The sequence below is a fragment of the Aethalodelphis obliquidens genome, unplaced genomic scaffold, assembly GCF_003676395.1.
Source record: "Aethalodelphis obliquidens isolate GAN/ISIS:26980383/991018 unplaced genomic scaffold, ASM367639v1 scaffold28, whole genome shotgun sequence".
Classification (NCBI taxonomy): Eukaryota; Metazoa; Chordata; class Mammalia; order Artiodactyla; family Delphinidae; genus Aethalodelphis; species Aethalodelphis obliquidens.
This window is the reverse complement of record NW_020837972.1, coordinates 4,906,877-4,927,772: the sequence shown is the minus strand read 5'-3', so window position 1 is coordinate 4,927,772 and position 20,896 is coordinate 4,906,877. Positions and strand designations below refer to the sequence as shown.

Here is a 20,896-nt window from a genome sequence, read left to right as displayed (position 1 = left end):
AGGTGGCCAGTGCGGCAGCATTTAAACGCGTACCCGCCTACACCAGGGCCCTGGCGGAGTAACTTAGACTGTGGCGTCAACCTCCTTAGATTAATGGAGAAATGCTTTCCGCTGTTCCCCCGGGCCTGGCGCCTGCTCATTACTCGTGGAGGGAGGGGTGCGTCAGCTGACAGCCCCATCTGTTCCTGGCCCAGGGTCTGCAGCTGCCCTGTCATCACCTTGGCTGGGAGTTTGGGTTGGGAGGGGGGAGTGTCAAGAGGTCAGTGGATGACCCCTGACTCCTGGGTCAGCCAAGAGTGTCTCCACACCAGCTGGCCCCATCTGAGATGAAGGCCCTGGAAAGGAGTCCTCTGTTGCTGTGTTGAGTGTAAGTTGTACATTTTCCAACATACATCCTTTTAACTTGGCTAAAACAAGGCTGCGGTGGGACAAGTAGAAAGATCTGGGTCTAACCAAAGATTGCCGCTGCCACTGAGGGCATAATTCTGAGTTAACTTACTCATCAGTGGGCCCAGGCTCTGGTCAGACTGTAACGGTCCCTGCTATGAAGTAGGACGGGCTCTGGGACTCCCTGCGTCTCTTTTCCCACAACTCTCTTACCTCCTAATTTTGCTTAGAAGGAAGAGCTTAAAGCACTTCTCCATTATTCTAGACATCCAAGCTACATCACAGGGCCCTCATGCAGAACAGCACATTTAAGTGATGCCACAGAGGACACCTGTCTTTCTAAGCATCTTTCTAGCTTGGAAGGCCTGGATACCCAGCTAGTGGGGTTCGTGGGGAATGAGGGCTCCAAACTGCTTTATCCACTCTGGCATTACAGGGCATCGTGATCATTGTGCTAATAGTCTTTCCTGCGGACTTACTTTGTGCCAGGCCATGCAGCCTACCTGTCTCACATACATAGTTCTCACAGCAACTCTCTGAGGTTGGTAACCATGATCACCCCCGGTTTACAGAAGAGGAAACTGGAGCTTAGAGAGGTCAAGAAACTGGCCCCAGCTCACACAGTAAGTGATGGGGCCGGGATTTGATTTCCAGGTTGACCCCATCACCCACACCTCCAGTGACTAAGCTCTGCTGTCATGTCAGACGTACCCCATCTTTCCCCTTTCTGTTGTCAAGGCCTTTGTTCTCTGCCAAGGAACTGGACTGTCATTCTTGTGAACTTGTGTCTGTCACTGTGATGTGGTACCAGTGCATTCATGTGTTACTTCCCAGGCAGCGTTTGCATTCAGGCTGGAGTTGTCTAGCGAAGACTCCCCTGAAAGGAATACAACAGAAGACATTTAGTAACTTCTCTTGCTCATCAGCAATCCCCCTGTCCACAAGTGCCTGGCCCAACTTCCTCTTGAAAAGTCACATGCACCAAGGCAAGAGAAAGAACCACTGACCACGTGTCAGGAGATGAGGGGAAAACCAGGCACCACATATGTTCCAGTGCTGGCTGCACTGCCAAGGAGATCAGGACCATGGACAGGTCACCTGCCCTTCCTGGGCCTCTGCTTGCCCACCCAACAGATAAACAACATCATCATCATCATCACCATCATCATCATCATCGATGAGAACCTCCCATGTTAGGGCAGGAGGTATGGTTGCGAACAGGCAAACGTGGATCTGCCTCATGGAGCTTGAAGTCCAGAGACTCTTTCTTGTGGTGGAAGGGTCAGTGGGTTTTAAACTCCTTTAAGAAGAATCCCCTCTTTTACACCAAAGCAAACTCCTATAGAAAATTCTAGCTTAGGTTGAAGTACAGCCGTCCTCTGATCGGAGTGAGAGAGGACGTTTCCCCATGGGTGGACTCAGTGTTTGAATTTGCTCCGTTCTGAAAGGGCTCTTTCCCCCCAGACTAGAGACTCATTTACTTTGAGATGTCCAGTTGTGCCAGTTGAATTAACACCAGCCTGCACCTTGGTTAGTTGCATTGTGCTCTGCAGACATTCCTGTGCTGGGTTCAATTAAAGATTGAACCAATGAAGTGGGTGAGGAAGTATGGCCAGCTGCCCAGACCTTGTCTCCTACAGAGTTCAAGGCCAGTTGCCTTAGGATTATGGAGACATTAGCTTGCCCAGGCACCCACCAGGATCTCTGGGCACACCCTCTTGTAATCAGGGTCATGGACTCCTGGGGTGGGAAATGGGCCTGAAGCCCCTCCCTCTCTATCGTCATGCCTCAAGTCCCACCCCCACTGCGGCCCGTGTTTGTCCTTCCTCCCTGCTTGCGGGCACGAGAAACCTTGTTCCAGGTACAACTCACCCTCTCTGTTTTTAAGGCGCATGCCACACTGTTGTGAACGCTACAGCTTGGGCCGTAAGACCCTTCAGTTCTTTTGTCTTTCTATGAGCGTTTCAGAAGATGTAGCCCTGTTCACGCAAACCCCTCCCTCCGCTTCCCAGGACCCTTGCCTACCACATTTTAGCTTCGTTGGTCAGCTGGAACCAGTGTCCTTAACTGGGGTCTGTGAACTAGTAGGTCGAGGGAGGGGGTGTCCACACACGAGTTCTAGAGATTATACTCTGAACCCTCAGATACTGCACTAAAATTTGGGTCTGTGTTTGTGCGTTTGGGCAAATGGAAGTTCCATGGTCTTCATAAGAGATGCTCATAGGGACTTCCCTGGTGGTCCAGTGAGTAGGACTCTGTGCACGCATGCTGCAGCTAACAGTCCACATGCCACAACTGAAAAAGAAGATCCCGCCTGCTGCAGCTAAGTCCTGGTGCAGCCTAAATAAGTAAATAAAAATAAATCTTTTTAAAAAATGCTCATAAAAGGCCCAGGACTCCTGCTCTAGGGGCCTAAGTGCATCCTCTCCACTGCACATAATTTTTTAGCATCCGAGCATCTTGGCTCAAACGCCTCATTTCACACACCGGACACCCCGAACAGGGAAGAGAGGAGGCCAAGGCCACACAGTGAGGACACGAGGATTCAGTTGCCTTTCCTCCCAGTCTGGTGTTCCTTCTGCAGCCCCAGTGCATAGAGCCTAAGAAGAGACTCAGGCCACCAGCAGAAATAAAGCTGGTTCTACTCACACTGTCCACTTCAGTTAAAGTTTTTAAGTATTTTTAAATAGTTTGTTTAAAAGCCGAATCAGAAAAAATTCATATAGATCCTCAAGAAGATTTAGGGTCACTCACAAAGATACTTTTATTCTATTGCAGGGGTTTTCTATTGCTGTCATAGCAAATTAGCTCAAATTTTATGGCTTATTAACTTACAGTTCTGTTCATTAGAAATCCAGTCTAATCTCCCTGGGCTAAAATCAAGGTGTCAGCAGAGCTGTGTTCCTCTGGAAACTCTAGAGGAGAATCCATTTCCTTGCCTTTTCCAGCTTCTAGAGTTTACCCACATTCCTTGGCTTGTGGCCCCTTCCATCCTCAAAGCCAGAAATGTTGCATCTCTGACTCTTCTTCCATAGCCACGTGTCCCTCTGACCACATCTGGGAAAAGGTCTCTGCTTTTAAGGATTGGAGTCATTAGACTGGGCCCACCCCAATAATCCGGGATAACCTCCCTGTCTCAAGATCCTTAACCTTAACCACATCTGCACAGCCCTTTTTAACATGTCAGGAAACACAGTCATAGGTTCTTGGGATTAGGGATTAGGATGTTGACATCTGTGGGGTCATTATTCTGCCTCTCAAGAGGTCGTTCACAAAAGATGCTTTTTGTTAATACTGGAGAGGTCGACAAATTTTTCTTTAAAAGGCCAGATAGTAAATATTTCAGGCTTTTCAGACAATGTGGTCTCTGTTGCAACTACTCTGCTCTGCCACCGTGGAGCAAAAGCAGTAGTGGACAGAATGCAAATGAGTGGGGGTGGCTGTGTTCCAATAAAACTTTATTTATAGGAGCAGATGTGTAGGTTAGATTTGGCCCATGGCCGTCATTTACAGACCCCTCTTCTATTGGATTCACCAGGCATTCTCTGAGAGAACTTCTGCTCTAGCCTTTGCCCTGGGGCTAAAGGGACAAATATGATGTGTTCTTGGCCTGTGAGGGACTCTTTCAGTCTGGTGGGGATGAATAGGTGTTAGTAGAGACCCCAAGAGTGACTGGCCCTTGAGGGTAGGGACCAAGGAGCTGCAGGTGCATCCTTCAGAGGAAGTGACAGGGTTTCTGGGAAGGAATTGCCCAGATTTCACTGAAAAATAAAGCTGGGAGGTCCCGGCCTGAGGAACCAGGATTAAAATGACGGCTCAGGTGTCTGAGGTTTGTGGTTTGGGTGTCTACACCCGTACACTGGGTGGTTGCACTCTGGTTAAGAGCATGAGCTGAGTAGCTCTTACAGACCTGGGGGATTCAAAGCTGCGTGACCTTGGACAAGGGTGTCAGCTTCCTCAACTCCAGGAGGGAGACTGGCAAGGTGGTTAGTGGGATCGTGTGTAATGCGTATTTGTTGAATCAAGGGATGCTCCCAAGACAATAGCTAACTATTGTAATTAGCTCAGAGTTTCCCAGAATGCACTGGGAAAGCCGACCACCGCATCCCCGTGTCTGATTCGCAAGCACTCGCAAAGAATATAGAGCAAATGCTCATTGACAATTATGATGCTATTAATAGCAGTACTAGTTGTACTAAAACAAGAGGAGTGGTAATGGTTGCTACCCTTTAATTAACATTGCTTGTTTGCCAAGAGCCATGCTGAGATCTTTATAAGGGTTATCTCAGTCTGCTCCACATCTCTGGGGGAGAAGGCGATTATTAGCTACATTTTACAGAAGACCACAGGAGGCTCAGAGAAGACAAGTGACTTGCCTAAGATCACACAGTGGCAAAGGTTGGAGGTGGGACTCAAACCCAAGTTTATTTAACGTCAAAGACTGGGTTCTTCCCCAGGCCCTGGCAGCACAAGGATAACAGACTCTTTCTTGTGCCTTCTTCTAGTGTCCAGACAGCAGTGGATTGTAGCGGCAGTGGCAGAAAAGAGACGTAAGTTAACCCTGAGTAGAACTGAGCCAATTACACCAAAGCCCAAGACGAGCCCCTGGCCCTCTGTGTCCAGTTTGCAGAAGAAACATCCACACCCACCTGGAGAGTTATCCACAGTGCCCGCGAGAGCTCTTACTCCATAGTCATAACATATAGCCCCGGGGGTGTACTACTGAACGTCCAACTTCTCGCAGACAAAGAGAAGCCCATGACTTACCATGCCACCGTTCTCAGACACCGTCAGTGGCTCCCCGTTGCCTCAGAAGAGACTTTTTAGACTGACATTTGAGCCCTGCACATTCTGACCCTTACTTCCCCCTCCACCTGGGGCTCCTGCTTTCCATATCATCCGTGCCTTACGTACCTATGTGTGTGCTGTTCCTTCCAGGCCTGTGTAGCCAAGCCCTAACCTTCAAACAAGATGTAGCTCAACTGCCACTACTTGATTCCTTCCTTTATGCCTCCAAGAAGCAAATCAAGGCTCCCTCCTTGTCCTCCTTGGAACCTATCTTGTCTTTATCTACAGCATTGATAATTTTCTTTTACGGTTATTTATATAGATGTCTACTCTGCTAAAATGGGGTCTTGAGGGCAGGGTCAATGTTGGGTTCATGTTTATCGTTCCTTCCCATGGTGCCTGGCATAGAGTGCTCTATAAACAAACAAACAAATTTGTGTATATATCAATGTATAAATTTATTATATATTATATATAATATATATTTGAGTGAATATATCAACCAGAAAACATATCAACCAGAAAACAATCGTTGAATACCCAGAGCAATGAGAGGCCCACACAGGCCTCTCCCTGTGCTGCTTTCAGTAATAGGGGGCCTACAATTAAGTCTCTGTCCCCAAAGACATTCCAGCTTAGGTAGGCAAGGAGTTAAGGCCTTCACACTTGACATATTCCGTGACCATATCATTTGGTATGCAATTCAGTGCCAAACTTTACTCCAAAATTAGAGATACCTCAGCATCTATATTAGAGTGTTTATCTTCCCAAGGAAGAGCAGTGGTTATCAGCACGGGCGTTGGAATTGGGTGACCTTAGTCAAGACCCAAGCTGACCTCCCCAAATCCCGTTACTCTCATCTAGGTAAGAGATGCAGCACTGGCTCCCACCGCTCAGGGACGGTATTGTGAGCACTGATTAAAGTTATGCATGTCAGCACTTAGCACAATGCCTGGCTCATGCTAAGGGGTGACTATCTAGTTATTGCTGTTACTGTAGTTGTCATCATGTTGACAATATCTTGCATTCTGGTTCTAGAGATAACGTCTCCATCCTCAGCTCCCAGCCAGAGGGCAGTCTGCAGTCCTGGTTGAGTTGTACTCTGTCCCTGGCCACAGACACGGTGAGGACCCCCTCTCGACAGTCAGCCATCAGCAGCTGTATCCTCAGCCCTAGGTAAGAGTATCTCCCTGCTGCCTCTGGATGACCAATAGCTGAAAGAATCTCAGGCTTTGACGGTTGCTGTTCAAGTCTTCCATTTCCTCTGTCCTAGCCAAGGACAAGCATGGTCCAGTTTGAGGTATGACCCTGCCACTTCCTAGCCGTGTGACTTTAGGCAGACCAGTTACCCTCTCTGAGCCTTCACTTCCTCACCTGTAAAACAGGAAATAAAATTGTGTTTACTGCTCCAAACAGGTGAAATGATGAGAATCTAATACAGCCGTCCCTAAAGCACAGTTTTCCAGATGATTTTAAATAGCGGGGGGTGAACATTTTTAAAAATAGCTGTGGATTTATTATAGTTGTTTTCTAGCTAAGGCAAATCCCACTAGTTTTCCACTTATAGATAGTTTTGGATTTAAAGTTTTCTCTATAAACATATTTACTTAAAGTTTTTTGGTTTTGTTTTTCTTTTAATGGGGAGTCCATATAAAAACTGTTAGGCTGGATGATTTCCTCCTCAGAAATTTCAGCTTTGTTTGAATGTCAGAATTTTATATTTTTTTCCTACCATAGAAGGAGACACATTCAGCCACAGCCTGAGATGGGACCCTCACAAATCTATAGGACTGGCAACAATGTTGCTCCAACAGATGGGCCCCAGGGCTCAGCCTTCGCTGTAGGACTTCAATCCATCTTTCCTCTTGCTTTTCAGCTCCATTCCGCTCAGCTCGTATGGTTTTCCTTTTCAAGGGCAGCCCTCTTGTAATTAGGAGCTAATGGCCATACATCAGAAATTATGGCTTAAGCAGATGCGTAGTTAAGATGAAATGCACACAAATGCTTGTGTGATAACAGAGGAACCAATGTGATAAGATAGAAAGAAAAATCACAAACTAATGGCGCAAACCCAGACAACCCCTTCCTGACTTGAAATGTGTTTGCTCTGAAGCAGGGAGTTGTCTCTACAAAAAGAAAGGGGTGGAAGTTCGGGCACGTTCAGGAAATGGCAAATATCTGGCACATGCCTGCTGATAATCTTAGGCTGAAAGGTTTGATGTCGAAAATATCAAAGGGAGGCTCTGAGAGTGGGGTGCGTTGGGGGAGTTGATTAAAGCACGCTTATCTGATTACTGCTCTTAACTAAAAACAAAGACCTGTGTGGAGAAAGAGTCATGTCCTCTATGAACTCAAATGATGAGGACTTTTTCTCTCCTGATAACTGAATACCTCTGTTTTTCCCCATCAGCCAGTGTATAAGGCAGCAGAAGCAGAACTGGAGGAATGTGAGAGCTCATTAGCATAGTACCCAAGTTGCACAAGTATAATTATATTAGGCTGCGTGGTAAGGAGTTATGCCCTGAGTTGCTTGGCACCCGTGTGAGCGGGAGGTGGGAGGCCGCAGTGGTTTCAGTATACGGACTGAAGTCACAGCATCTGGCCTCCAATCCCACATTCGCTCCTCTGAAGCTGCGAGATTTGGGGCAAATTTTTGTGTTTTTTTAATAATTTTTATTGGAGTATAGTTGATTCACAGTGTTGTGTTGGTTTCAGATGGACAGCAAAGTGAATCCGTTATACATATACATGTATCCACTCTTTTTTGGGTTCTTTTCCCACACAGGTCATTACAGAGTATTGAGTAGAGTTCCCTGTGTTATACAGCAGGTCCTTATTAGTCATCTATTTTATATATAGTAGTGTGTATATGTCAGTCCCCATCTCCCAATTTATCCCTCCCCCCCAACACCATTCCCCCCTGGTAACCATAAGTTTGGGGCGAGTTGCTTAACTTCTCTGTTCGTGTTTTCTTGTGAGTAGATCATTGTCAGGGTTAATGAGAGGATGCACTCAGGGCCCTAGAAAGAGCTCAAGAAAATTAGCTGCTTTTATTAGTGTTGGTATCTAGTTGATGCCCAGAGTAACCCCAGGAGACTGATGTCATTACCCCCATGTCGCACAAGAGGGACATGAGGCCGAGAGGTTAGGGAACGACTGATTGAGGCAAAGACGGCCACACCCCAGTTCCTGTAGCTACACCTCGGGCAGCGCCTCCAGGCAGCCCTCTCTAGAGCCTAGTACCCCTTTTCCTGCCTGCTCCCCCTCCAAGTCCTCAGGCTTGTCCAGCTGCAGTTTAGAGCAGAGGGGCCTGCACCAAGGGCAGCAGTGGGGCAGGAGGCAAGAAGAGACCATAAGCTCCTTGTCAGTTTTCTTCATGTTGGTGTCCCTTGGGCTGGCACACAGATGGTGCTCTATAAATGTTTGTTGAATGAATAGCTGACCATAACATCAACACTTGAGCAGAAATACTAACTGTACTTGGTCACAGCTCATCATTGACTGTGACTCAGGGTCAGAAATTTGCTCCATGTCATTCAGCAAGTAAGTGAAAGAGGCAGGATTTGAACCCAGGTTTGAACGCCCCCAAAGCCTGTATTTGTGTTTGCCACACTGCCATGACTGACTTTTATCCAGGAGGTGGATCGCTCACCTGGCAGAGTTTACTGGCAAAGAGCTGGCCTGTTACTAATATTAAAACTGTATAAGAATCCTTATTCAACATTCAACATCCATTCAAAAGATGTTTATTAAGTGCCTACTGAGTGCAAGATTCCATGGCATTAAGCCCTGAAAATTTTAAGCCCTGTCCTTGGAATACGTTTACAATTTAAAGGTTCTAGAACATCTGAGTTGGAAGGGACCACTGGATTATTTAATCCAATTCTCTCATTATATAAATGGGAAAAACTGAGGTCTGCAGAAGGAAATATCTTACCTAAGCTTATAGTAAGGACTAACCCAGAGTTCAGGTTCCTTGACCTCCAGCTTTATAATCTGTAAATCCTTCTCCCTTTTAAGAACTTAGAATATATCTGAGAAGGCTACAGTCCTCCTGGCTACCACCCTAACCTCAGTTCCCTTCCCAAAGGTATCCATCGTCTTCAGTTTGGTGTGTATCCTTCCACATCTTTCTCTGTGTATTTATAAACATACATGTACTTGTAGCAAATACATAGCATTTTTGTGGGCTTTTAAAACACATAAATGGTATGATGTTATTTTATGTATATTATGCTCTAAATTCTTACGAAGTGCTTCTTTCCCTCAACAATATACCATGGAGATCTTTCCCTATCAGTCCACATAAGTCTATCTCATTCTTTTACATTCCTGCAGAAGAACTTTAAATGATGCCATGGGTTTACTAAACTGCAGTCTTCTTGTTTCACTTTTAGTTGAGTTCAGGATATTTGCTATTAACCTGTAAGCCTTTTTTTAAAAAAAAGCACACGTCCTTATGCACACGGGCAAATGATTCTCTGGGTCAAAGGGAATTTGCTTTTTAAACTTGACTAGATGCTACCAGATCATCCGGGCATTGTTTGTGCGAGGAGGCAGGATAGCATACAAGGCTCCTGTGTGCTCTCACACCCCCCGTATTCCCTGGCCCATCACAGGGCTCAAGATATGAGTCCCTTGGGCATTCCCAAACTTGACTGAGAAAGAAGGTCACTCTAAAAAGAGAAGAGAGAGAGAAAGCAGTCTTCTGCCAAAAAAATAAAAGCATTCCTTGTATTATTTATAAGGGGATGTCAGCACAAGAGAAATACACCTAAAGCTTTATGATTTCCAGCCCAGGAATCATGCAGCTGCCGCTGATAAATGCAAGAGCTACTGGTGACGGAGACGCTAAGTTACCTCCGTGGCCCCGGGGGAGGGAGTTCGCGGGCTTGGTGGTGGCAGCCACGCTCGGCTCCGGAGTCTCTCTTTTTTTTTTTTTTTTAACATCTTTTTTGGAGTATAATTGCTTTACAATGGTATGTTAGTTTCAGCTTCACAACAAAATGAATCAGTTATATATATACATATATTCCCATATCTCTTCCCGCTTGCGTCTCCCTCCCTCCCACCCTCCCTATCCCACCCCTCCAGGCGGTCACAAAGCACCGAGCTGATCTCCCTGTGCTATGCGGCTGCTTCCCACTAGCTATCTACCTTACGTTTGGTAGTGTATATATGTCCATGCCTCTTTATCGCTTTGTCACCGTTTACACTTCCCCCTCCCCATAGCCTCAAGTCCATTCTCTAGTAAGTCTGTGTCTTTATTCCTGTTTCACCCCTAGGTTTTTCATGACATTTTTTTTTTTAAATTCCATATATATGTGTTAGCATACGGTATTTGTCTCTCTCTTTCTGACTTACTTCACTCTGTATGACAGACTCTAGGTCTATCCACCTCATTACAAATAGCTCAATTTCGTCTCTTTTTATGGCTGAGTAATATTCCATTGTATATATGTGCCACATCTTCTTTATCCATTCATCCGATGATGGACACTTAGGTTGTTTCCATCTCTGGGCTATTGTAAATAGAGCTGCAATGAACATTTTGGTACATGACTCTTTTTGAATTATGGTTTTCACAGGGTATATGCCCAGTAGTGGGATTGCTGGGTCATATGGTAGTTCTATTTGTAGCTTTTTAAGGAACCTCCATACTGTTCTCCACAGTGGCTGTATCAATTCACATTCCCACCAACAGTGTAAGAGGTTTCCCTTTTCTCCACACCCTCTCCAGCATTTATTGTTTCTAGATTTTTTGATGATAGCCATTCTGACTGGTGTGAGATGATATCTCATTGTAGTTTTGATTTGCATTTCTCTCATGATTAGTGATGTTGAGCATTCTCTCATGTGTTTGTTGGCACTCTGTATATCTTCTTTGGAGAAATGTCTAGTTAGGTCTTCTGCCCATTTTTGGATTGGGTTGTTTGTTTTTTTGTTATTAAGCTGCATGAGCTGCTTATAAATTTTGGAGATCAATCCTTTGTCAGTTGCTTCATTTGCAAATATTTTCTCCCATTCTGAGGGTTGTCTTTTGGTCTTCTTTATGGTTTCCTTTGCTGCGCAAAAGCTTTTAAGTTTCATTAGGTCCCATTTGTTTACTCTTGTTTTTATTTCCATTACTCTAGGAGGTGGGTCAGAAAGAATCTTGCTGTGATTTATGTCATAGAGCGTTCTGCCTATGTTTTCCTCTAAGAGTTTGATAGTTTCTGGCCTTACATTTAGGTCTTTAATCCATTTTGAGCTTATTTTTGTGTATGGTGTTAGGGAGTGATCTAACTTCATACTTTTACATGTAGCTGTCCAGTTTTCCCAGCACCACTTATTGAATAGGCTGTCCTTTCTCCACGGTACATTTCTGCCTCCTTTGTCAAAGATAAGGTGACCATATGTGCGTGGGTTTATCTCTGGGCTTTCTATCCTGTTCCATTGATCTATCTTTCTGTTTTTGTGCCAGTACCATACCGTTTTGATAACTGTAGCTTTGTAGTATAGTCTGAAGTCTGGGAGCCTGATTCCTCCAGTTCCTTCTTTCGTTCTCAAGATTGCTTTGGCTATTCGGGGTCTTTTGTGTTTCCATACAAATTGCAAAATTTTTTGTTCTAGTTCTGTGAAAAATGCCAGTGGTAGTTTGATAGGGATTGCATTGAATCTATAGATTGCTTTCGGTAGTAGAGTCATTTTCACAATGTTGATTCTTCCAATCCAAGAACATGGTATATCTCTCCATCTATTTGTAGCATCTTTAATTTCTTTCATCAGTGTCTTATAATTTTCTGCATACAGATCTTTTGTCTCCTTAGGTAGGTTTATTCCTAGATATTTTATTCTTTTTGTTGCAATGGTAAATGGGAGTGTTTTCTTGATTTCACTTTCAGATTTTTCATCATTAGTATATAGGAATGCCAGAGATTTCTGTGCATTAATTTTGTATCCTGCCACTTTACCAAATTCATTGATTAGCTCTAGTAGTTTTCTGGTAGCATCTTTAGGGTTCTCTATGTATAGGATCATGTCATCTGCAAACAGTGACAGCTTTACTTCTTCTTTTCCGATTTGGATTCCTTTTATTTCCTTTTCTTCTCTGATTGCTGTGGCTAAAACTTCCAAAACTATGTTGAATAAGAGTGGTGAGAGTGGGCAACCTTGTCTTGTTCCTGATCTTAGTGGAAATGCTTTCAGTTTTTCGCCATTGAGGATGATGTTTGCTGTGGGCTTGTCATATATGGCCTTTATTATGTTGAGGAAAGTTCCCTCTATGCCTACTTTCTGCAGGGTTTTTATCATGAGTGTTGAATTTTGTCAAAAGCTTTCTCTGCATCTATTGAGATGATCATATGGTTTTTCTCCTTCAGTTTGTTAATATGGTTTATCACATTGATAGATTTGCATATATTGAAGAATCCTTGCATTCCTGGAATAAACCCCACTTGATCATGGTGTATGATCCTTTTAATGTGCTGTTGGATTCTATTTGCTAGTATTTTGTTGAGGATTTTTGCATCTATGTTCATCAGTGATATTGGCCTGTAGTTTTCTTTCTTTGTGACATCCTTGTCTGGTTTTGGTATCAAGGTGATGGTGGCCTCGTAGAAGGAGTTTGGGAGTGTTCCTCCCTCTGCTATATTTTGGAAGAGTTTGAGAAGGATAGGTGTTAGCTCTTCTCTAAATGTTTGATAGAATTCGCCTGTGAAGCCATCTGGTCCTGGGCTTTTCTTTGTTGGAAGATTTTTAATCACAGTTTCAATTTCAGTGCTTGTGATTGGTCTGTTCATATTTTCTATTTCTTCCTGATTCAGTCTTGGCAGGTTGTGCATTTCTAAGAATTTGTCCATTTCTTCCAGATTGTCCATTTTATTGGCATAGAGTTGCTTGTAGTAATCTCTCATGATCTCTTTTATTTCTGCAGTGTCAGTTGTTACCTCTCCTTTTTCATTTCTAATTCTATTGATTTGAGTCTTCTCCCTTTTTTTCTTGATGAGTCTGGCTAGTGGTTTATCTATTTTGTTTATCTTCTCAAAGAACCAGCTTTTAGTTTTATTGATCTTTGCTATTGTTTCCTTCATTTCTTTTTCATTTATTTCTGATCTGATTTTTATGATTTCTTTCCTTCTGCTAGCTTTCGGGTTTTTTTGTTCTTCTTTCTCTAATTGCTTGAGGTGCAAGGTTAGGTTGTTTATTCGAGATGTTTCCTGCTTCTTAAGGTGGGCTTGTATTGCTATAAACTTCCCCCTTAGAACTGCTTTTGCTGCATCCCACAGGTTTTGGGTCGTTGTGTCTCCATTGTCATTTGTTTCTAGGTATTTTTTGATTTCCTCTTTGATTTCTTCAGTGATCACTTCGTTATTAAGTAGTGTATTGTTTAGCCTCCATGTGTTTGTATTTTTTACAGATCTTTTCCTGTAATTGATATCTAGTCTCATGGCGTTGTGGTCAGAAAAGATACTTGATACAATTTCAATTTTCTTAAATTTACCAAGGCTTGATTTGTGACCCAAGATATGATCTATCCTGGAGAATGTTCCATGAGCACTTGAGAAAAATGTGTATTCTGTTGTTTTTGGATGGAATGTCCTATAAATATCAATTAACTCCATCTCGTTTAATGTATCATTTAAAGCTTGTGTTTCCTTATTTATTTTCATTTTGGATGACCTGTCCATTGGTGAAAGTGGGGTGTTAAAGTCCCCTACTATGAATGTGTTACTGTCGATTTCCCCTTTTATGGTTGTCAGTATTTGCCTTATGTATTGAGGTGCACCTATGTTGGGTGCATAAATATTTACAATTGTTATATCTTCCTCTTGGATCGATCCCTTGATCATTATGTAGTGTCCTTCTTTGTCTCTTCTAATAGTCTTTGTTTTAAAGTCTATTTTGTCTGATATGAGAATTGCTACTCCAGCTTTCTTTTGGTTTCCATTTGCATGAAATACCTTTTTCCATCCCCTTACTTTCAGTCTGTATGTGTTTCTAGGTCTGAAGTGGGTCTCTTGTAGACAGCAAATATATGGGTCTTGTTTTTGTATCCATTCAGCCAATCTGTGTCTTTTGGTGGGAGCATTTAGTCCATTTACATTTAAGGTAATTATCGATATGTGTGTTCCTATTCCCATTTTCTTAATTGTTTTGGGTTCGTTATTGTAGGTCCTTTCCTTCTTTTGTGTTTCTTGCCTAGAGAAGTTCCTTTAGCAGTTGTTGTAGAGCTGGTTTGGTGGTGCTGAACTCTTTCAGCTTTTGCTTGTCTGTAAAGGTTTTAATTTCTCCATCAAATCTGAATGAGATCCTTGCTGGGTAGAGTAATCTTGGTTGCAGGTTTTTCTCCTTCAACACTTTCAATATGTCCTGCCACTCCCTTCTGGCTTGCAGAGTTTCTACTGAAAGATCAGCTGTTAACCTTATGGGGATTCCCTTGTGTGTTATTTGTTGTTTTTCCCTTGCTGCTTTTAATATGTTTTCTTTGTATTTAATTTTTGACAATTTGATTAATATGTGTCTTGGCGTATTTCTCCTTGGATTTATCCTGTATGGGACTCTCTGTGCTTCCTGGACTTGATTAATGATTTCTTTTCCCATATTAGGGAAGTTTTCAACTATAATCTCTTCAAATATTTTCTCAGTCCCTTTCTTTTTCTCTTCTTCTTCTGGAACCCCTATAATTCGAATGTTGGTGCGTTTAATGTTGTCCCAGAGGTCTCTGAGACTGTCCTCAGTTCTTTTCATTCTTTTTTCTTTATTCTGCTCTGCAGTAGTTATTTCCACTATTTTATCTTCCAGGTCACTTATCCGTTCTTCTGCCTCAGTTATTCTGCTATTGATCCCATCTAGAGTACTTTTAATTTCATTTATTGTGTTGTTCATCGTTGCTTGCTTCATCTTTAGTTCTTCTAGGTCCTTGTTAACTGATTCTTGCAATTTGTCCATTCTATTGTCCATTCTATCTCCAAGATTTCGGATCAACCTTACTATCATTATTCTGAATTCTTTTTCAGGTAGACTGCCTATTTCCTCTTCATTTGTTAGGTCTGGTGGGTTTTTATCTTGCTCCTTCATCTGCTGTGTGTTTTTCTGTCTTTTCATTTTGCTTATCTTACTGTGTTTGGGGTCTCCTTTTTTGCAGGCTGAAGGTTCGTAGTTCCTGTTGTTTTTTGTGTCTGTCCCCAGTGGCTAAGGTTGGTTCAGTGGGTTGTGTAGGCTTCCTGGTGGAGGGTACTAGTGCCTGTGTTCTGGTGTATGAGGCTGGATCTTGTCTTTCTGGTGGGCAGGTCCACGTCTGGTGGTGTGTTTTGGGGTGTCTGTAGACTTACTATGATTTTGGGCAGCCTCTCTGCTAATGGGTGGGGTTGTGTTCCTGTCTTGCTAGTTGTTTGGCATAGGGTGTCCAGCACTGTAGCTTGCTGGTCGTTGAGTGAAGCTGGGTGCTGGCGTTGAGATGGAGATCTCTCGGAGATTTTTGCTGTTTGATATTATGTGCAGCTGGGAGGCCTCTTGTGGACCAGTGTCCTGAAGTTGGCTCTCCCACCTCAGAGGCACAGCACTGAGTCCTGGCTGCAGCACCAAGAGCCTTTCATCCACAGGGCTCCTTAATTTGGGATGATTCGTTGTCTATTCAGGTATTCCACAGATGCAGGGTATATCAAGTTGATTGTGGAGCTTTAATCCGCTGCTTCTGAGGCTGCTGGGAGAGATTTCCCTTTCTCTTCTTTGTTCTGACAGTTCCCAGGGGCTCAGCTTTGGATTTGGCCCCGCCTGTGCGTGTAGGTCGCCGGAGGGCGTCTGTTCTTTGCTCAGACAGGACGAGGTTAAAGGAGCCGCTGATTCGGAGGCTCTGGCTCACCCAGGCCGGGGGGGTAGGGAGGGTCACGGAGTGCGGGGCGGGCCTGCAGCGGCAGAGGCCGGCGTGACGCTGCAGCCTGAGGCGCGCCGTGCGCTCTCCCGGGGAGCCGTCCCTGGATCCCGGGACCCTGGCAGTGGCGGGCTGCACAGGCTCCCCAGAAGGGCGTGTGGCTAGTGACCTGTGTTCGCACACAGGCCTCCTGGCGGCGGCAGCAGCGGCCTTAGCGTCCCATGTCCGTCTCTGGGCTCCGCACTCTTAGCCGCGGCTCGCGCCCGTCCCTGGAGCTCTCTCAAGCAGCGTTCTTAATCCCCTCTCCTCGTGCACCAGGAAACAAAGAGGGACGTAAAAGTCTCTTGCCTCTTCGGCAGGTCCAGACCCCTCCCCGGACTCTCTCCCGGCCAGCCGCGGCGCACCAACGCCCTGCAGGCTGTGTTCACGCTGCCAACCTCAGTCCTCTCCCGGCGCTCCGACAAAAGCCGGAGCCTCAGGTCCCAGTCCCGCCCGCCCCGGCGGGCGAGCAGACAAGCCTCTCGGCTGGTGAGTGCCGGTCGGCCCGATCCTCTGCGCTGGAATCTGTCCGCTTTGCCCTCCGCACCCCTGTTGCTGTGCTCTCCTCCGCGGCTCCCAAGCTCCCCCACTCCGCCTCCCGAAGTCTCCACCCGCGAAGGGGCTTCCTAGTGTGTGGACACTTTTCCTCCTTCACAGCTCTCTCCCGCTGGTGCAGGACCCGTCCCTATCCTTTTGTCTCTGTTTAGTTTTTTCTTTTGCCCTAACCAGGTACGTGGGGGGTTCCTTGCCTTTTGGGAGGTCTGAGGTCTTCTGCCAGCGTTCAGTAGGTGTTCTGTAGGAGTTGTTCCACGCGTAGATGTATTTCTGGTGTATCTGTGGAGAGGAAGGTGATCTCCGCGTCTTACTCTTCTGCCATCTTCCCGGAAGTCTTCCGGAGTCTCTCTTGACGGCTGGCTGCGGGTGGTACCAGGGCGTCCAGGGCTGGTATGCTCTCCCCGGCCCTGCAGGGTGCCTGGCCTCTCCCTCCTGCCCTCCAGGCCATTGCCCTGCCGGAAGAGTGCTCCAGGAAAGGCTTCTCTCCTCTCCCCTCTGGGCCTCACAACACCTCAGGCTTTTCAAGGCAGGTCCAAGCCCCATTTCTGTCTAGAGCCCCATCCCCACGTCCCACAGAACCCCAGCCTTGGTCACTCACACAGTTCTGCAGGGTCCACGCACTGATGGGCATTAATTGAACCAGCTGTTCAGATGCTGATGTCTTATCACTGGTCCGTTGTTTCTTTCATTTTACTGGACAGTTATTCCAAACCATCCTGACTTTCCTCCAGCCCTGATTCCTCACTCTAAGGAGACACCCTAAACTCCTGGTTCATTCAAAGAAAAGAAAATCATGGCCTGAACTTCTGTGGTGTCTATAAATCCATCTCTCTCTGCCCTCGTCTACCCTCCGGTCTCAGAAGATAAGATCCAGTCCTGTTCAAGTCGAATCCGTATCCCGCTGCCCCTTCTCCCCTGCAGTGTGCCCAGCATCCCCTCTCTCTCCTGCATCCTCAGCTTCTGCCTTTCTGGTTGTCCTTCCTCCACAGGTTATAAACACCTTCGGGTCCTCCCTGTTCTAACTGTGTCCTCACCCATCACCTTTCCCTTCCCTTTGGAGCCAAGCTTCTTCAGAGCAAGGCCCACATGCACCGTCTTCACTCACCTCACGTTTCTGCCTCACTTTCCTCCAGCCCTGAGCCTGCCCCCACCACTGCACTGAAACTTTTCTCACCGTGTCAGCGGCTCCCAAAGGGACACACCAGGGGACGTTCTCCAGTCTTGATCTTTTTCTGGACTTCTCTCCTGCGCTGGCCTCTGTCAGACACTTCTCAGAACTCCCTGCCTGCCCGGCCTTGTAGCTGTTTCTGCTCCTTGGAGCTCCCCAAACTTCTCCCCAGCCCCGCCAGTGCTGGGGATCACGGGATGCTGCTCTCACCTGCTGTTTTTCTCTCCACCTGGTCCCAGGCAATCCTGTTGTGATTTTAACTCCCTCACCATAAGCGGATGACCCCCAGATCTAGCCCTCCAGCTCTTACATTCTCCCAGGTTTCAAACGCGTATATCATATCTAACCGCCTACCTTTAGAAGCTCGCCACCTGGATGTCGCCCTGGGGTCTGAACCCAGCGTATCCAAGGGAAGACTCCTCCCTTTCCCCTACCAATGTCATCAGTATCATTTGGTGGTTCTGTCATCCACAGAGCCACCCAAGCTGGCGCCCTTGACTCATCTGAGGCTCTCATCCCCCGTCAGCTGATCCCTAAATCTTGTTTATCCTGCCCCTCCCCCCTTTAAGCAAATGCTTTTTTGGGGGCTGGGCTGCGCGGCATGTGGGATCTTACTTCCCCAACCTGGGATCGAACCCACGTCCCCTCTAGTGGAAGCATGGAGTCTTAACCTCTGGACCACCAGGTAAGTGGCCAAGCAAATACTCTTGACCCTTTTTGCTTCTCTCCATCCTCATGTCAGCACCTTGAAGTCAGGCTACCATCATTTCTGGTCTAGACTCTGGCAAAGGCCTTCCGACCCCACCCTCCTCTAGTCCATCCTCTGAGCGTCAGCCAGGATGATCTGTCTCAAATGAAAAGCTGCTTTCGGCGGCTTCCCGTCACCTACGGCAGGAGTCAGCCAACCACCACCCACAGGCAAACTATGGCCCTTGGCCTGCTTTTGTAAATGAAGTTTTATTGGACCAACAGCCATGCTCTTGTTTTTTTTGTTTTAATTTTACATGTTCTTTATGACTGCCTTTGCATTATGATGGCAAAATTGAGTAGTTGCAACAGAGATCGTATGGCCCCAAAGCCAAAAATATATGCTGTCTGTCCTTTATAGAAAACCTTGTGTGACCTCTGCCTTACAGGATAGAACAGGATGGAATTCAGGCACCTTAGTGGGCTTCCCGTGCCCTCTGTGACCTGGGTCTTTTCTGCTTCTCTGGTCTCATTTCTCTGTATCTCTTCTTCATGCTTTGTGCCCCGAACGGTTTATGCTGCTCCCTCAGACGCTGTGCTGTTTCCCACCCTTGGTCCTGTGTCCATGGTTTTCGCTCTGACTGGACCCGCTTCCCATGTTTCTTAACCTCATAAACTCTTATTTGTTTTTTGTTTTGTTTTTTTAAATTTATTTATTTATTTATTTATTTTTGGCTGTGTTGGGTCTTCGTTTCTGTGCGAGGGCTTTCTCCAGTTGCGGTGAGCGGGGGCCACTCTTCATCGCGGTGCACGGGCCTCTCACTATTGCGGCCTCTCGTTGCGGAGCACAGGCTCCAGACGCGCAGGCTCAGTAGTTGTGGCTCACGGGCCCAGTTGCTCCGCAGCATGTGGGATCCTCCCAGACCAGGGCTTGAACCCGTGTCCCCTGCATCGGCAGGCAGACTCTCAACCACTGCGCCACCAGGGAAGCCCATGAACTCTTATTTGTGACTCAGCTCAAGTGTCACCCGCCTCAGGAGACTTCGTTGACTTCCTGGCTGGGTCACGTGCCCCTCTGCCGTGGTTCTGCAGACCCCACGATTCCCTCTCCCATAGCACTTTCCATAATATGTTAGGATCATATGTTCAGGTGTCTGTCTCCCTCATTAGGCTGTGAACCGTTTAAGGACATAAGCTTTCTCTTTTCCTTCTTACCTCAGCACCCACCACGGTGTCTAGCACGTATTAGGTGCTCAATAAACATGCATTGAGCAAATAAATGACCAGTGGATGGAAGTTAGGTGGCCTCTCTAATCACTCCGATAGGGTGATTAGAAGGATGATGCTGATATGAAGAGCCAAGTGTGGCTTTGCCAGACAGGGTAACTGTCTTGTATCACAGAGCGAGTTGCTAGCAGCATGGAACGAGAATTTTTGGAATATAGTGGGGGAACCTGATGGTCTGGGGCTCCCTCTGTTGGGGGAGGGATGGGGAGTGTTCGAGTGTTTGGGATCCCCATTTGGTAGCCTTGGGAAGTCCAAATAAAATTGTGTGTATCCTGGTCAGAGACTTTATTTATCCCTCAGTTTCAATGACCGATCTGTCACCACATAATTAGAGATGCTGTGATTTGAATTTATTACCAAACATGGCTCTGCACTGTTGCTATTGGACTTGTACCATATTGCAGTGTGAGCGTGGAGATTATTGTATAAATTATTCTCACTCACATAATCATCGTGATTTTAATTACTGTGTAATCTTCGCTAATTACTGTTGTACGTATCATTTGCTTTGGTACTGATTTAACACAACTGCTTTTTCATTTGGCTAAAAGACGGCATTACAACTTTTCCTTTTTCAGGGAAAAATTTGCTTTCTGTAAACATTTGCAGCCCCATACTCTTGGCTTGTGGTTCTTAGTTTAAAAGCAAAAGAGGGACTTCCCTGGTGGCACAGGGGATAGGACTCCGTGCTCCCAATGCAGGGGGCCGGGGTTCAATCCCTGGTCAGGGAACTAGATCCCACGTGCATGCCGCAACTGAGAGTTCGAGTACCCCAACTAAGGCGCCCAAGCCACAGCCAAGACCCCGCACCAGCTCAACCATATAAATAAATTTTTTTTAAAAAGCAAAAGATTTAGACACCACCATCCTCCTTTGATCAACCCCCGTGGATTTTTATGTAGGATAAGGCGGGCTTGAATCAGTAAAAAGGTCTAAACTATAGGGGGTTTTTCGTTTGTTTTTTTGTCTTTTTTTGGCTGCGTTGGGTCTTTGTTGCTGTGCGCAGACTTTCTCTAGTCGCAGTGAGCGGGGGCTACTCTTCGTTGCGGTGCGTGGGCTTCTCACTGCGGTGGCTTCTCTTGTTGCAGAGCACGGGCTCTAGGTGCAAGGGCTTCAGTAGTCGTGGCACGTGG

At 45.9% G+C, this 20,896-nt stretch overlaps 1 protein-coding gene across 1 annotated transcript in view; it reads left to right on the top strand.

Moving 5' to 3' along the window:
- Positions 1 to 20,896, top strand: part of MYO18B (myosin XVIIIB) — a 226,745-nt gene that overhangs the window by 190,809 nt on the left and 15,040 nt on the right. Inside the window, exons 38-39 of the mRNA XM_027125285.1 lie at positions 4,893 to 4,937; positions 6,214 to 6,351. Coding sequence (XP_026981086.1) covers positions 4,893 to 4,937; positions 6,214 to 6,351 — 183 coding nt within the window. The remainder of the gene's footprint in view (positions 1 to 4,892; positions 4,938 to 6,213; positions 6,352 to 20,896) is intronic.